The 18113-nt window shown below is 39.6% G+C and overlaps 1 protein-coding gene across 2 annotated transcripts; it reads left to right on the forward strand.

Moving 5' to 3' along the window:
- The first annotated feature begins 1501 nt into the window (after positions 1-1501).
- AQP4 (aquaporin 4) lies at positions 1502-12319 on the forward strand. Of its 2 annotated transcripts, XM_003406346.3 has the most exons (5): positions 1502-1533; positions 4832-5246; positions 6375-6539; positions 6807-6887; positions 11570-12319. In XM_003406346.3, the coding sequence occupies exons 1-5, from the start codon at positions 1502-1504 to the stop codon at positions 11846-11848; spliced, it is 972 nt and encodes a 323-aa protein (XP_003406394.1). In that variant the 3' UTR covers positions 11849-12319. The 2 variants fall into 2 exon arrangements, with proteins under 2 accessions (XP_003406394.1, XP_010585101.1); XM_010586799.3 differs by lacking the exon at positions 6807-6887.
- Positions 12320-18113: the final 5794 nt, after the last annotated feature.

The following is an 18113-nucleotide window of genomic DNA, read 5'->3' on the forward strand; positions in this document are numbered from 1 at the left end:
GCACTCCCACAAAATTCACACTCAAAGGGTTCATTCCTTTTTCTAATGAGAGCTTTTCTCCCATTCCCATGGCTCAAGTACCCAGCCTGAAATGAGATGGTAAATAGAGGGGCGGGACAAGCAATGGTCAGGACAAGGAGCCATGGTTCTAGTTGTTGGGTTGAGTCGTGGGTTCAGAGGTATTGATTGTATTACTTAAAAGTAATTAACTATATATACAATAAAAGAGGGTCATGTATGTACCAGCAATGACAGAACGTCATCAACCTAGGATTATGATTATTCCAATTCTACGTACCTGAAGTCCATTTAAAGAAAAAAAATAATAATAATGAGATGGTAATGCAGGCACCCAATTCTCAGACTCATCTCCCAGTGTTCCTTGGGCAGGGACTGCCTCATGGGTGTGCAAATTTGCAGTCACACAGGGTCCCACTCTCAGAAGGCCCCACACTTGGTTTCATGCTCTGCTGTCACCATCTTGAAATTCTTAATAATTTTTTAACAAGAAGCCCCACGTTCATTTTGCGCTGGGTCCCACAAATTACATTGACAGTCCTGTACCTAAGTTTCTAGATGTTAAACTTACCTACAGTTCCCAGTAATTTTATCCCTACCCAACCTCTATATTTTGAAAACTCACTACATCTTGGCCAATGATTATTACTAATACAACAGTCAGGCAAGCACCCTGGAGTAGTCTTATTTCCTGTATTTTCTGTTTTTCCTTACTTCCTTATTGTCTATTGTCCAAGTGAGTCAGAATCAACGTAACGGCCATGGGTTTGCTTTATTTTATGCTACAAATGGAGCCCTGGTGGTGCATGGGTTAAGAGTCTGGCTGCTAACCAAAGGGTCGGCAGTTCAAATCCACCAGCCCCTCCTGGGAAACACTATGGGTCAGTTCTACTCCATCTTATAGGGTCCCTATGAGTCGGAACTGACTCGATGGCAACGGGTTTGGTTTTGGTTTTTAGTATGCTACAAATGGAGCTGCAGTTACGTACTGTGCTTATAATGCTGCTTCTCAGATCAAAAATTTCAACTGGAACTCATTGGCTATTTTGCCACTCAAAAATGAACACACAGTAAACTATATCTCAACTCATTTCCATTGTCGGAGCGTATAAATCCATTTTCTAACAGCTGCTCAATTTCAACTGTCGCACATAGCCAAACAAGGCAAATTCTCAGCAGTTCTTCATGGTAGGAAGAATTAAAATCAAGATTTGGGGATATTCTCCTCTTCAAAGATTACTAACTAAAAAAAAAAACATAATGCAAGCGAGTATCTCCTGTTCCTGAAATGCCCTGTGTCCATAGTGATCAGGTAGAGAATGTTATTTCAAGTTCAAATATAACTTCATGATTGCCACATGGTGCAGTCTTTCCACCCCTACACTCCAAAAGCCCAATCAGAGGAGTGGCCGTAATCTGACTCCCAGTGTACTGGGAGCTGCAAGGCAGGCAATGAGAGCGCTGCACTTTGCCCAGGGAAGGAATGAGTGGCAGACCCGCAGCAAGAAGGTGGGGGTAAGTCCTTCTTTGCCTTAAGGGATCAATGCTCAGGGCCAAAAGATGAAACTCATGTCTCTCTTACTGCCCAGACATGATATTTGTGCCTTCTTGGGTAGAATCTACAAGGCAACTATAGGCAGGTGGGTGGTTCTTTTAGATCTGGGTACTGGACATAGTCAGAAGAGAGTCAATGAGAATACAGAAGAAAAGGGATGCTTTTTAACAAATCCTCCACATATTCTAGACCTGAGAAAGCACATTACCCTATGGAGGTAAATCTATCTGAGCTATTTTTCATCAGAAAAGGTACTCACCTAGGGTCTCAGCCATCCAGGAGTGGATCAAACGGGGTGTTCAGCTACAAAGTAATGTGCCTGGTTCAGTAGAACCCGGTCACATCAACAAGCCCTCTTTGTTCCGGGGCAAAAGAAGTACAATTAATGGTGTTGATTTGTTTCCAGGCAGTGTGAACATGTAAAGGGACATTGATGATAATAAAAGGGGGCTATTTTTTTGTGAGAGACGCTCGGTGAGCCCTTGTAAGGCCAGAGTTCTATGCTGCCAGACAACTTGGGGTTCACAGTGGATGCAGGCTGGTCACTCTGCCCTTGAAGGAGATCAGATCTTGTAGATTTTTTAAAAAAGCTTAAAGCACTCTTCAGGAATAGTGTATTTATCTGTTTTGTTTTGTTTTTATTTCTCAGGCTGATGAATACTTGAAGCAGAAAGATTAACTGAGTTTCTTAAATTAGGTCTCTGGAGAGGTAGACAGGTGTATGAGAGAATAAGAAAGTAAAGAGACACAGGGAACTGGGGAAAGCTAGGGGAGACAGGAGACAGGGCATAGACAGGAAAGCTGGCCTCTGTCTAGGCCCTGCCTCTGCAGGGTGCTCTCTTGTGCTGACTGAGAAGAGACCTATCCTGCCCACCCAGCTATCTTACCTTCCTGCTTTGTCCTCTTACTTTCCCCCACTAAACCCAGCCACGGATGACCAACACCTAGTGATAGCACCTTGCCCCCTGGCCATGCCAGCCATGGCTGTGGCTGCCAGTGAGTTCAGAAGCGACCCTCATAACTGCTCTTTCAATTTGTGAGTTCTTTGAGTTTCTCCCCCTTTGGGATATATGTAATGTCTCTCCCAGGGCACCCTGCCTGCCCCATTCCAAATGCTGTTTTTGTTATTTTCTATTCCTCTGGGGACTATGATGTCATTATCCCCCCAGCTGGGGTTTGTCATGATTCGCTCAGAAGAGTTCACTTGAGCAGAGTTTGCCTGGGAGACGGCCGGCTGCTTCCCTTTTGCAGCCAACCCTTCCTGTATCCTGTGGCTTGGGCTTAGGTAGAAAATGTGTCTTTCTTCCCAACTCTGAAGCAAAGCCCCATATCAAACCGAAGACTGAGCTGAGACCCTAAAGGGCAAGGGAGAGTTTGCATAGCTCTTTCTGGCATGGCATTTCCTCATTGCCCATCCAGAGCACAGGCTCATGGGGACAGTAGGTGATGTGGGGCAATGACCCTACTCTCCGCAATGTCAGGCGGAAACTGCAGTAATTCTTATCTAAGTACTTGGCTTTCTTGCCTAAGCCTTCTCTGCTAAATGCTCTCCACACTTCTTTGCTCTCACAACTACCGCAGGCAAAGGACAAATGTCTGGGATAAAGGGGTGACTGGGATAATTGCCCCGTGGTGGGAACCCTAGCCATTTCTTGCCAGAATGCACAGGTGGCATTACAAAAAAGAAAAAAAAACCCTTTGCCATTGAGTCGATTCCGATTCATAGCGACCCTACAGGACAGAGTAGAACTGCCCCATAGAGTTTCCAAAGAGCACCTGATGGATTCTAACTGTCGACCCTTTGGTTAGCAGCCATAGCACTTAACTACTACTCCACAGTTGGTATTAATATCCTTGAGCCCCACCCTTCCTCAGCTCCAAAGATCCCAAGACGTTAGAGGAAAATAGATTGGGGAAGGAAAGTGTCCCCCTCCTCCATGTCTTCTTGCTCTCATCACCTGTCCCACCAGGGGCTCCCCCAAAAGAGGGCACTGTTCTCTGGGGCCAGGTAGACCTAAGAGAAGGCCCTAAAGAAGGTACTAGAGAAAACTCGCTTTCCTTGGAGCTGTCTGCTCTGTTTGCCACACCCTCTTTCCATAACTCTTCTTCCCCTTCCCGAGCCCTGCCTAACCCTCCGACACCGCATTGGCGGCCCTCTGCGGGCGGGAAGAGCACTTGGCCTCCAGAATACCTTCGGGGTAAAGTCAAAGGTTGAGAGAGGGTCGGGCACAAGGAGGGGCTGTCCTGCCTACACTTCCAAACCTACCCCTTTTCCAGGATGCCGGGATGCAAATTTCCCATGCAAGGCTGCTGGAGAAGCACCAGACTAGAGCGGACCGAGCCAGCAGCGGGGGCGTGGGGACCGGTGCCTGGGCTGGGAGCGCGCGCTCTCGGTCGGTCGAATAGGCCGCTGTTTGCTCACCTGGTCGCGGTTCGGGAATAGCCGCTCCACTGCCCCTGAGAGGCGCTCCAGGCTCCCCTGGGGCCTCAGGGTGACACGTCCCTGTGCCTCGAGCCCAGATCTGGGCGGCACGCCTGGTCGCCTGGGCGAGGCTCCAGCTCCCGGATCCTCCGCTGGCACAGAGGTAGAGGGAGAGAGCGACCTGATTCAGGTCCTGTCTGTTGCCACCATTGATGCCACCATCACCATGAGCTCACCACACCCCCTGCAACGAATTTACCTCCCCAAAGACAGTCTCTCAGGCTGCCTGACTTCCTAGCAGGCCTCCTCTTAATCCAAGTCCCTGGACAGGGTGAGGCGCAGGAGGGAGGACCGTGCTCTACAAATCCATTTTCAGAGTGCCATTTTGAAGCAATAAAGAAGAAAACTGAAAAAGCCTCTTTTCTTCTTCTTTTTTTATTGCTCTATGTTCAAAAAAAATAAATGGCATTTAAAAATAAGTTCAAAATTTAAAACTTGCTCTGAGGGAAATAACTGCAGGATAAATATATCTTATTTTTTTAAGGAACTTAGACTTTTTTTTTCTAGGGATAATACAGCTAATTTTCCAATGAAACTGGATGATTTTTGAATATTAAATCAAAGAAGACTGGAATACCAATCTCTCAACTATTAATTAAGGAGATTGCCCAGAAGCACTCTCTCGCTGTGTGCAAATAATGTTTGGTAGACCCTCCGGACAGTACCAGGAAAGACTGAAGGCCTGGTCTTCCTCACTTAACGTTCTTAACCCCTGCCAGATCAACAGGCTGGTTCCGTAGCTTCTGATGCCCTTTTCTTTTCTTTTTTTTTTCCAGTAAGTGTGGACCTCTGTGTAGAAGAGAAGACATCATGGTGGCCTTTAAAGGGGTCTGGACTCAAGCTTTCTGGAAAGCTGTCACAGCAGAATTCCTGGCTATGCTTATTTTTGTTCTCCTCAGCCTGGGATCCACCATCAACTGGGGTGGAAACGAAAAACCCTTACCTGTAGACATGGTCCTTATCTCCCTTTGCTTTGGACTCAGCATTGCCACCATGGTGCAGTGCTTTGGCCACATCTCCGGTGGCCACATCAACCCAGCTGTGACCGTGGCCATGGTGTGCACCAAGAAGATCAGCATCGCCAAGTCTGTCTTCTACATCGCAGCCCAGTGCCTGGGGGCCATCATTGGAGCAGGAATTCTTTACCTTGTCACGCCCCGCAGCGTAGTGGGAGGCTTGGGAGTTACCACGGTAGCATCTTTAGCTCTTATTTTTAAAATAGGACTCCAAGTTTCTTGTATACTCTTTACCAAATGCCACCCTGGTGCCTGAGAGACCTTCCTAAAATTGTCAACTTATTCCCAGGGACTATTTTATGCCCTGGGGGAAATGCACATGATTCTTGATAGCGGTGAAACTAATTCTAGGAACACTGACTGTATCAGGATGAAGTCATTGTTTGCTGTGGAAGGATTTGAATATAACTAAGCCTAGGTTTTTTTAGGAGCCATGTTCATGATGGTTGGTATGTTTGAGTCCATTGCTGCAGCTACTCCATCAGTCCATCTCATTGAGGGTTTCCCTCATTTTCAGTGGCACTTTTCCAGCAATTGGTCTTTCACGATGACATGTCCAAAGATCATAAAGATGGCACAGGACCAGGCAGTGTTTCATTCTGATATATATAAGATCACCAAGAGTTGAAGTCTAGGAGGCCTATAACTTACACTGGTTTTGTGCTCTCTATCTCTCATCCCAGTTACTATACTGACTATATATTCAGCTTATATATGCAGCTTTAAGTCATTTTTATTACAATTATTTGTTAGTTCACTCCCAGAAAAAGGAACAGTTTTGTTTCTTGTTATGTTCATAAGATTTAAAATGATTCACATAAAGGGTCATACTTAAAAAAAATTTAATTGGTGTTTGACCCTAGTTTTACTTTTAGCTGGTTAGAAATATCATTTGTTAACTCAGCACCAGGGTTGGTTATAAAATCACACACTATTTAAATTTTAATTGGAATATATATTAATTAATTTAAACCTAATTAATGGATTTAACCATTGCATTGTAAAATTACAAGACCCTCTAGAAACTCTTTGTAAGTTAAATGCAACAGTGGCACATTTTGCTTTTTTATGTAGAAATCATGAACTCCAGTTGGTCATTGTAAGAGTAATTACCTGTGATGGCCCAAAATGAGTGGAAATTTCTTTCTTTTTTTTTTTTTTTTTGGTCTCAATTGAGGGTAGGGGGAAAGACTTGAGTTAGCCATTACTTTTCACAGAGATAAAATATGCCTTTCACAATGATATGTTGCCTTGGAAAATGCACTTTGACTTTAATTCAGATGGAGTATTTTTCTCTTTCTAGGTTCATGGAAATCTTACTGCTGGTCACGGTCTCCTGGTGGAGCTGATAATCACATTTCAGTTGGTGTTTACTATTTTTGCCAGCTGTGATTCCAAAAGGACTGATGTCACTGGTTCAATAGCTTTAGCAATTGGATTTTCTGTCGCAATTGGACATTTGTTTGCAGTAAGTTTCCAAGTCTATTTAAATAATTGGTCCATTTCATTCATCCTTACCCTAAAACTGGCCTGAAGATGCTGTGTTTTCCAGCTGTATCTCTTTAGTGCCCAACCATGTCTCTCCATTTTAAGTGATGATTTTGCTATGTGATGAGAATGTTGATACGGCTGCTGACATCTAAATGACTTGACAAATGGTAGCAAATTGCAATGGATGATACCTGTTAGTAGCCCTGGCTTAGCAATGTCTGATGTTGTTCTTTTTTTCCTATAGATTAACTATACTGGTGCCAGCATGAACCCTGCCCGATCCTTTGGACCTGCAGTTATCATGGGAAATTGGGAAAACCATTGGGTAACTACCATGTTGATAGTTCCTATCTTCTTACAGTTGAAGACAACTACCCATAGAGCTCTTTGTTCTTTTCTTTTTTTTACTCAATGGTTTCTCTTGCCTTCTCCCAACCTTCACTCATACTTTATTACATATTTCATAAAGACTAGAGGAAGACTAGCACATTCTGCTGCAAAACATCTCATTTCTGTTCTGGGCCTTCAGTAAGTCTTTTTTTTTTTTTTTTTCTGAAACACTGCTGTGGGCACTGTATCTGACAGACTGCCGAACACAGTGTGCATGGAGGATGCTATGTGAACAAGTTAAAATCAGGATGACGGAGTGAATACAGTGTTTAAATAATTGAAAGGAAAGCCTTCCCAGCCATAACAGAAAACATACTTGCAAAAACAAAACAAAGAAAAGGAAATGTTTAAAAGCACTGCCCATAGCAAATACTTACCTGTTTACAAAAGCATGAACCCAATTAATAGTATTCGAGTCAGAAGCTTTTGAACTACAGATGGTGCAGAATAAATGGTGCAAATGTCTTCACTCTTATCACCATAACCATAGCTGAAAAAATAAATGACTCTCAGAAAATACACACTGTTCAGTCTCATGCCTAACCTATTCAATAACATGGCGACCATGCTTCAAGACAGTAGTATTATATCCATTTTTAAATATCACCATCGGTTTTATTTAAATTGTTTCTTACAACCAAGGAATTTAAATTCTTTAAACATGCAATGTAGCAATTTTGAAGGCCACTCACATACTAGATTACAACAACCAGCACAAATATGAGACATATGGAAGCCACCTTCAAATGGGGCTGACTTTTATGGTCATTTATACATTGTGAATGTTATTTTACAACTTTTATTTTTAACTTATGATATAACAGAATACGTCACTGTGTTTTAATCTCATGCGTATGACGGTCACTGACCCAGTCACACCCCCTCAACCATGGTGTACATAGCAAATGAGAAGAAATTGCACCAGTGCTATACGCATCCACTTCTAAGTGCACCAGTTCTTTAAAAGTAGCAACCAATTTTTTTTTTTAAGGGACAGAATGAGAGTCAGTCCTCACAAGCAAAATTTTGGGCACAGCCATGCCAAGACTTGGCCAACATGGCCATCCACGAGATTAGTCAATTTGCCAAAATTTGGCTCAAAAGCTTTGTCACACTAATTGTAATGGCAGGTTTTAATGCTTCCTCAGTAAATGGATGGTAAGTCTACATTGATCTATATGTACATATACATATAAAATATAGATCTATACATATCTTATGATGGGAGTACAACTTTTAGTTCAACTTACTAAATTCAATCTATTTGTTTCATTGTTGTTAAAAACACACACAGCAAAACATATGCCAATTCAACAATTGTACATGTATAAAACATGTACAATACAGTGACATTGATTACAGTCTTCAAGCTGTGCAGCCATCTTGCCCCCCTTTTCTAACTTGTTCCTTCCCTACTGACATGAATTCACTCCCCCCAGACTTCCTATCTAACCTATTAAACCGATCTAATTTTTAACCTATCAAACTATTTTTTAATTAAAATATTTAAAAATGGCATCTTTTAATACATTAGAGGACTTGAAAATTTGAATAAATAATATGTTTTTATTTATTACTTGATAGTTTTTTTTTTTTTTTTTAGTTGTGGTAAACTAGATAAGATTTAAGTATAAGTCTTAGTGTATTGACTGGAACCCAAAGTTTCTCTTTGTCATTGTTATGTATAGGCTTTAATTCTACTGAAAATGAATGTCCATTTTGCAAGAAAAGTTGTATGAAATTTAGAACTAATTCAAAGCATATAGATAGATGGATAACACCCAAATATTAATGGTAATTTTTAAATTATTTTTGCCTTCTTCTATATACTTTTCTGTATGTTCTAGATTTTCAACAACTGAAACAATTTAACTTTATCAGTTTTAGATGTTACTTTAAAGTACATTACAGTTCTGTTTTGGAATAGCAACCTGAAACTGAGATTTGTTGATTTTTGAGACCATGTAGCTAGATGCCTTCTTCATAAGTCTTTTGGGGGGTGCATAGTACTTACTTAAAAAAAAAAAAAAAAACAGTTGCAGTTGAATCCTCTCCAACTCATGACAACCCCATGTGTGATTTAGCAGTCCCCAAGCATAACAACAATTTTAAGGATGGCACAGGACTGGGCAGTGTTTCATTCTGTTGTGCATAGGGTCGCTATGAGTCGGAACTGACTCAACAGCACCTAACAACAACAACAACATTCTGCCTTGAAGATCCGTGGCAGAAATGGTTTGCGTTCGAATACGAACCTGAAAATTGGCAGTTCAGACCCACCCAGCAGTACCATGGAAGAAAGGCCTGGCGATCTGCTTCAGTTAAAATTACAGCCAAGAAAACCCTATGAAGCAGTTCTAATCAGTATCACATGGGGTTCCCATGAGTCAGAATCGACTCAATGGCAAGAGGTTTGGGTTTCGTTTTTTTTTTTTTTTTTTTAATTCTCCTTTGAAGTCTCTGGATAACAGTTTGCATGCTTGACTACTAACCTAAGGCTTGCCGATTCAAACCCACCCAGAAGTGTCATGAAAAAAAAGGCTAGGCAATCTGCTTCTGAAAAGGTTATAGCCAAGAAAACCTATGGAGCACCTCTATCTGTAATACATAGGGTCACCCTGAGTCAGAATAGACTTGAAGGCAACGGGTTTGGTGTTTGGGGGATTTTCCCTTGTGGGAGTCATAGCAAGTAGAATAATACATATCTAATAAGATCTTACTAAAGCTAGTAAAGACCAAAGACATTTAGAAGAGGGCTCTCGTTTCTCCTTTGAAAGGGCATAGAAGAGATAAACTCTCCGACGGTTTCTTTCAAGGTCACGATAAGGAACTTAGTTCTCACAGCCACTCTACCAACAGCTTCCCTGTTAAGTATGTGTGTTCAGCTTCAGCTTAAAGTTTAAATTGTTTTTTAGATTTTGTGATAAGAATTCTCAGTGAGATTGATTTCCAGAGGGTGTTTTTAAGAAAGAAGCCTTTGTCATTGTTTTTCAAAGAAGTGGAAACAATATTGTGGTTCAAGAGAGGAGCCTGAATCAGACAGACATGAAATCCCAGCTCAAGCCATTTGCTAAACATCCAGTCTTTAGCAAGCTTCTTCCTCACCCAGAGCCTCGGTTTTCTTATCCATAAAATGGGGATAATAATAATACCTATTCCAAAAGGTTATTGTTAGAAATAAATGAGATACAAGAAAAGTAACTAAGTACAGCAGGTTCAGAGAGTGTTCAGTAAATAAGGTTTCTGTTGCTCAAGTGAGTCTGTTGAATGAATGGCTAATGTTTTGCAGCAAACACTTGCTCTAAAGCAAATGTTGTCATTTATTGGTGGATGGGAACTGCCAATCTTCCGGTTAGAGGCTGAACTCTTAACCACTGTGTCACCAGGGCTCCATCCAAACTCAAAATTTAGTTTATTCTGGTTACATAAATGATATGACACAAACTTCTCTTTATTGAATTGTAAATCCTGTGGAATTGCTAACCCTCAACTAGCCATCATCCGTAAACTCAGCAGGAGTTTTTCCACCAAGCCACCATTTTATGAGCCAAGAGGATTGAATGGCTCTGCAAAAAGAGTACCGAACAAAACATGGAGCTTTCAGTGAAATCAAATCACCAAAGTTTAGTGAAGAAAAGCATGTGACATAAGGTACCTAATGACTTTAACTGTAGCCAGCCTAGTCACAGACACCTTCACATTATCTAGGAAGTGCGAAATAGAGCAGGTTACTCTGAGCTGGGAACTATTTAGTACTTTACAAGAATTATTTCATTTAATCCTTCCACCCCATGAGGTATGTATTATTGTAATCTCCACTTTGCCAATGAGGAAATTAAGGCTAAGAGAGTCAAGAAACTGATCCAAGCACTCACAAAATTGCTAAGTGCTGGAGCTGGGGTCCCATTTATTATTAACTGTGCTGAATAACTACAGCCCCAAATTGTAAAATCTGTATTCTGATCATGATTATGCAGAAAACTAATGTAAAATGGCAATATTGAGAAAAATAAGATAAGTGCTATCCAGAATTTTTTTTTTTCTATTTTCGTTGAAGGGTTCATTGTGTCTGTTTGATTTGCAGCATCAACAAAGAGGAACTATCTTTATGTTGAAGATTATCAGAAAATTGAAAGAAAGAAATTAAAGCAGAAAAGGAGATGAAGAATCAGTCCTTTCTTGTTTTCTTTTCAAATGTTATTTAACAAATATATGAATCTCTGACTTGGCTTTGGAATATTTTTTTATTTTCTTTCCAATTCCTTTCTTTTTTTTTTACATATGACACAATTGCTCTCTTAATTCACCCCAGCTAAATTCTATATTCATGAGTTTTTCAATAGAATGGCTTTTCTCTTCTTACATTCTATGGAGTCCCTGAGAGGTGCAAATGCTTGACACACTCAGCTGCTAACAGAAAGATTGGAGGTTCAAGTCCACCCAGAGGGACCTGGTAAGAAAGGTCTGGAGATTACTTCCAAAAAATCAGCCATTGAAAATCCTGTGGAGCACCGTTCTATTCTGACATACATGGGGTTTTCAGGGGGTCTGCCATCAACTCGATGGCAGCTGGTTTACTGGTTACTTACACTCTACATTGTTCCATCTTTCCCCCAGATATATTGGGTTGGACCAATAATAGGAGCTGTCCTTGCTGCTGGCCTTTATGAGTACGTCTTCTGTCCAGATGTTGAACTCAAACGTCGTCTTAAAGAAGCCTTCAGCAAAGCTGCCCAACAAACAAAAGGGAGCTACATGGAGGTGGAGGACAACAGGAGTCAGGTAGAGACTGAAGACTTGATTCTAAAGCCTGGAGTAGTACACGTGATTGACATTGACCGAGGAGAGGAGAAGAAGGGGAAAGACCCATCTGGAGAGGTGTTATCTTCAGTATGACTAGAAGGTAGCACTGAAAGCAGACGGGAACCCTTAGAACTATCCTCAGATTTCCTTCCACCCATTAAAGAAACAGATTTGTTATAACTAGCCCTGTAAATTTTTAAAAAGAAAGAAAGCAACATATTTGTTGTTTTCATGTCATATTCCTCAATCTGAACATTAAATATTTCATTACTTACCAAGAAGGGAAGGAAAAAACTTACTCTGAATTCCAGTTCTAAAAAAAAAAAATTAAGTAACCCCAAAGCAAATATGTGTAATAGTTTATCTAATTGTCTTTCATTAATAACCAATTTAAAATGCATACTGAGATTTGGTTAAGTTTTACTTAACAGAACTTGTAGACATACCTTTCAGCATATTCTTCCTCCTCCATGAAGTTGGTATTGTCAGTCTTCCTTTGGATATTTATTCTGTTATATCACATTTATCAGTAGGAAAGTACAGTATGTCACAGAGTCATTCACATGCAAGAGAAGAATGATAGCAAGCCCTTTAAGGGGCAGTCCCTTATTTATAGACTCCCTCAGCAAAAGGATATGAATAAGGGTCATTGCTAATGGATTGTTTCCATTTATATTTCAAATATCCAGCTTTCAAACCCATCTCCAATTCATAATACCCCTTCTTCCTCCTCAGTCCCCAATAGCAAGTGAGACTAAAGTCCAGACATTTGAAAAGAATGCTCAGAAACCATGTGTATTTATTAGTTCCATCTAACAAAACATCCAAATCATAAGAGTCACCTACTGATATTTAGTACAAGTAGACTCGTAAAATCATATGGGGGTCAGGAGAAAGTTACCATGGTACAAAGTCAATGAAAAAGGAAATCTGTATTCTGGTATCAAATGACTGATCTGTTTTCAGTGCATATACTCAAACACACCACACTTGGTCAACAATCTAAGCTTTTAAACACTTAACCACCTTGCTTTTTTTTTTTTAATTTATTGGCATAACTGGGGATTTTGTTCATAACTTTGGTTATCTATATTTAAACATTAGCTGAGATGTATTTTTGATAACAAGAACTAGTTAAGTCCTGACTTTTTGTTGATTATTAAGCTATGCTCCCTCTAGAAGATGTTAACTGGTCCTGCCCAGTCGTGTTCTCTGCCACTCTCTCACTTCTCATGACATTTGTTGATAATCTTCTCTGTGACTGTGATGATATTTGAATGAGTTAACATGCATGAGACACAAGAACTATGTGGTTGCAGAATAAAAGGAATACAACACAGAACACCCTATTCGAAGCCGACTAGATGAACCAGTTTCTTACTTGTAGAGATATTGTACATAACACATTTTTAACATATTTTCCTTATGGGCTCATTCATTTGTAAAAAAAAAAAGCTTGTTTTTCCTGTACTGCTTTGCCTTATGTCAGTAGAATGTTCTCTGGAAACCCCAGTTTCTATCATCTTAAGTGTCAGGCTTTATCTTAGATAAAGAGCTGTGACCGTCAATTTCACTACACAAAAGCTAGTCATAGTGAAGCAAAAACCTATCACTGCAAAGAGTGGCTTGTAAATTGCTGATAATCAAGGGCTTTCTTCTCCCAAGCTCAACTCCAACTCTGTGTCACTTTTTAGTGTTAACGGCAGTTGTGTGTCTGTGGAAGTGAGACAATGGACCACAATTAAACCTGATTCTCTTCAGCATTAGGGAAGAGTGATGCACAAGGTTCCCAGAGTCATCACCACAGTGTCATGGCTGGGAGTACAGCTGGCATTTCTTATGGCAGGAGCCTAAGTCCCAGGCCCCATTCTCAGGAGTGCAGCCATACCACACTCTATGCCAGTGACACATGGTTACTTCCTTGCTGGGGCAGCACCTATAGAGACAAGTGTGTAAATGCCCCAAGGAAAATATATGTCCATAATTTCAAATGTTTGCATAACACATCACTAAAAGCTTACAGTCAGAGGTGGCTCAGCCCAAAACGTTATACTCTCAACCATTGGTATACATATCTGTTCAAAAATGGGCTAAAAAGGAGAAGTTAAAAAGATTTTCCAAATAAGCTTACAATATACAATATCCATTTTTATTCTGCAGTATGGTTTGCTTCTTATACGTTGGTACCCACTCCGAATTATAGCATTCAATAAATTAGTAGAAAAAAGGGGTGAATGATATTTCTGTGATTCATTTTCCAGCAGCTAGCAGAATGCCTGGCACATAGTAGGTATTCAAAACCAGTTTGTTATTTAATACACATATTAAAAACTTCATTTTTGATTTTAGAATATAAATCATTTTCTTTTCATCTTTGTTTTGCTCCATATTTAATAAAAGCCTGATTGCAAGGACTACTAAAGAAAGGCAACCTAAATGTGAAAACCACAAGATGTATTTTTGCATTCTACTATTTTTTGAGGCATGGAGTGAATGAAAGCTTTAGCGCTTTTTTTCTTCCTGCGTATGAGACAACATATTTATATTTCACTCAAGGCTCTGCCAGTAAGAAGTAATGAAATTGTACCTTTCTAATGACATGTATGCAGCAGGGGTCTATTGCCTTTTGGATGGCACTGAATTATCTAAGTGTATTAGGAGACTAGGGCTTTTTCCTTTAATCCCTTCTATTAATGAAGTGCATAGTGCCGCTCCCAGGAGAGAGCTGCTGACAGAACGCAGAAAAGAGATCAGAGAGGGAAAACTGGGAGGACATAAATGACTTACACCCAGGCACAAAAACCATGTCAGCCATCTCTTTCCTAAGGAAGAGCACGACAAGGAGCCCCCAAGTTGTCAGGTGGTCCCTACACTGAAAATGTACATAGATTGCCAAAAAGAGAATAAAGGGTAAGAGTCATGCTTTATGTTTTGGGGACTTTCTGAAAACACTGGTGCCTGGAAATTGGAGATATGTTTTCATTATTGAAGACATTTTCTTCATAGAGTCCTACATTTTTATACTGGAATTAAGTCATCTTGGGTAGCTTCATCGTTAGTGACAATGTAAGATACCTACATTTTGCTTCTGTCATTTGACACTTTTTATGAATTCCTGTACTTTCTATCGTTTGATTCTCTTCCTAGTGCAGCTCGTAAGGGCTAAAGCTGCTGCTCAGTTTTGAAGATTTCACAGAGAGATTAGGAATATATGAATAAGATACACGATGGAATTGAGTTATCTGGTTTATTAGAGGTCAGGTTCCTAATCGTGCAGAATATTCTTCTCAGGTGGTGAAACCAGGCAAAACACTTATTGGTTTAAATTTGGTAATGATAGGAAAATTCCAAAACACAGGAGCAAAGTCAAATGCTAAAATAAATGCTGGCAAGGCCCTTTGTTGCAGCATGTTGATGCCATCCCGCATGTTGTGAACATTTGGCAGAGAAATTGCCTTTGTGACAACGGCAGATGACAGTGTGAGTTGAATAGGCAACCTTAGCAAACAGTATAAAGGCCAATATAAATTCTCATCCTAAGATTTGCATCTATAGAATATGCAAATCTAGAACGTTGTATACTTCAAAGTAATTAGGCCTTTCCTAAAGTGCTGATGACAAGGAAATTATTAGAAAGATGTGGTTGCTATCTGGAAAGTGTAATGTAACAAAATGCACTTTCTTTACTGCAAATTTTGTGTATTTGCTTTTGTATTTTAGCAGTTTACTGATGGCCCCAAAACAGTAGCAGCTTCTGAAAACATAATTCTCTGAAATAAGTGGAAGACATTTAATTCAAGAATCAAAATATGTGGAAACTCACTTTCACAAATTACTATCTATCTATAGCCTATGAAAATATATAACAAATAAATGTTATACAACATATGCAATGAACATTAAATTTAACGCAGTTACAGTGTTACCCATTCATGTTAACATCAAATAGCTAAAAATACACCTAATTTATATAACCCATTGGAATATATATGTCTTGATTCTCATCAGGATTAATTAACATGCAATTTATGAAACTAGATAAACAATTGCTTATCATTTTTATGACCCAAATCACAATAAAATTGTAATTCATGATAAACTGGGGAGAATAAACTGAACATATGGCTATATTCACAATTATTTATTAACTGAAATGTTATTCCAACATTAGAGCTAATGTTAAAGAGATTTAAGCTGTAATGTCTAATATTTGGAATAATCTATTAAAGTATTAGCATTGTGGTTGATTTTCATGAATAATGTTGCATCTTATACTACTAAGCTTGTGCAAATAAACTTTAAAATGTTTTAAAAGGTAAGCACTGTGTGCGATGCTCAAAAATCCCTTCATTGTTTTTGCAAGTTAGATGTCATGAACATCCTTTAGAATGACCAGGGGGGTTAGATATTTGATTATAATCAGCACCATATGCAATGGTGGTGGAACCCACGTCATCGAATGTATTTTTTGAAAGCCTGCAGACTGTACAATGTAGTAGTCCCAGATGTAGACAGTGAAAATTGTGTTTTCATGGGCTTAATTCAAAATGTCCACATCAATGCAAAATAGACCATTGGATGTTAACTATCATTATGAGTCTAAAAGTGAAGAATCAGACAACTGCCACTCAATTGAGATTAGTATTGCTAAATAGATGAGCCATCCTCAGGGCATTTGGCAGATTCTGCCTACCCAGATGGATAATGTAGGCCCAATGAGCACTGGTTTACTCCCTTGGGTTCTTGGTTTGAGGAGCTCCCTCCATTTTGAGAGGTTATAGACCTTCAGTGGAGAATTGAGGGCAATCATTTATGGAGACTGAAACTCATCAGATGAGTGGCAAGTGATGCTATAGGAGTCAGGTGGATGTGTGCTTTCTTACAGCATTTATCACACTGTAGTGGAGTTGTTTGTGTAGGTGTCTGTCTCTCCCACTAGATTCTAAACTCCTTAAGGGCTAGGGCTGTGTCATATTTATTCTGTATCTTCCTCCTGGACTTTGAAAGCTAGCTTGACATTTCACTCAATAAATGCTTGTTGTATGAATGAAGAAAGGAATTACTGAATAGCTTGCAATCATTAAGAAATGCCACCAAGCACTATTCTTCAATCTAGTTGTTTTCTGCTGTATAGCTATGTGCTCAATATTTGAATTCTCATTGTTTCTGTCAAGAGCCCCAATTTAGCTCAAACACTAAAGAAAAATAAAAAGAAAATGCACCGAAAGAATGAAACACTAATGGGATTTCTAAAATTTATACCTAATGCATAGGCAACAAGACATGTTTTCATTGCTATATTTATACAATGGCCAGATGTTAGATGAAATTTAACTCAATGAGTATTCCAGCAAGAGAAGTATTTTAACAAGCACAGGAAGATAGAGATATAAATGCCAGCCTGTTTTTAGATAATTATTCTGCTTAGAAAATGTCCAAAATAATATGGACCTGAATTAATTCTTACTACTTGTTCCTTTTCCCACCTCTTGATTCCTCAAGTTTAAGGAGACTGAGGACTCTGAACGACTGGATTGAGTTCTTCTACTGCCATGTGGTCATAAACCTCTGAGAAACATTGATGTTTATAAACTTTTTGCATAACACAGCAGTAGCACATGGCTGGTGCTCAATAAATGCAAGATGAATAAATTGATGGATGGATAATGGATGGATGGATGGATGGATGGATGGATGGATGGATGGATGGATGGATGGATGGATGGATGGATGGATGAAATACTCCAATCTGGGGGTATTAAGTTAATCTGGGAACAGATAGAAATAATAACTTGTATTCTTTCTTCCCTTTCAAGGACCAGTTTTCATAGAAGAGCACTAGATCTATAAAAGCATTGGCCAAGGGCGAGAATGGAAAAGGACAAACAAATGAATTAGAATAGTTATCAATTATGAACACACATATTGGGCTTTAGCATTTACAAAGATCATTCTCAATCATTTAGCCTTCAAGGCTCATTGTGGGGCAAGCATAACTATCATTCCCATTTCTAAAGATGAGGAAACCAAGTATCAAGGAGATTAATTATCCAAAATTACACATAGTAGTAGAGCAAAAATCAGAGCCCAGATTCCAATTAGTCCCAATCCTTTATGTCATCCCCCTATATCACATAAATTTCTCCCATTCATCCATCAGTTTAATTTCCCATCAGCCATATTTCCTTTATGTAGTAAGAAACACATTGTATGCATAGGAGGGGAAATCCTCACGTACACCAACAAGAGGCAAAATCTAAGTACCACAGGTCTAGAGTGTTAGAAAAGGTCTCAAATAAGAGAATAATGTTTATTGATGCAATGGGTTTACTTTAGGATATGTATTAGAAAAATTAGG

Source organism: Loxodonta africana, chromosome 11 (assembly GCF_030014295.1).
Source record: "Loxodonta africana isolate mLoxAfr1 chromosome 11, mLoxAfr1.hap2, whole genome shotgun sequence".
Lineage (NCBI taxonomy): Eukaryota > Metazoa > Chordata > Mammalia > Proboscidea > Elephantidae > Loxodonta > Loxodonta africana.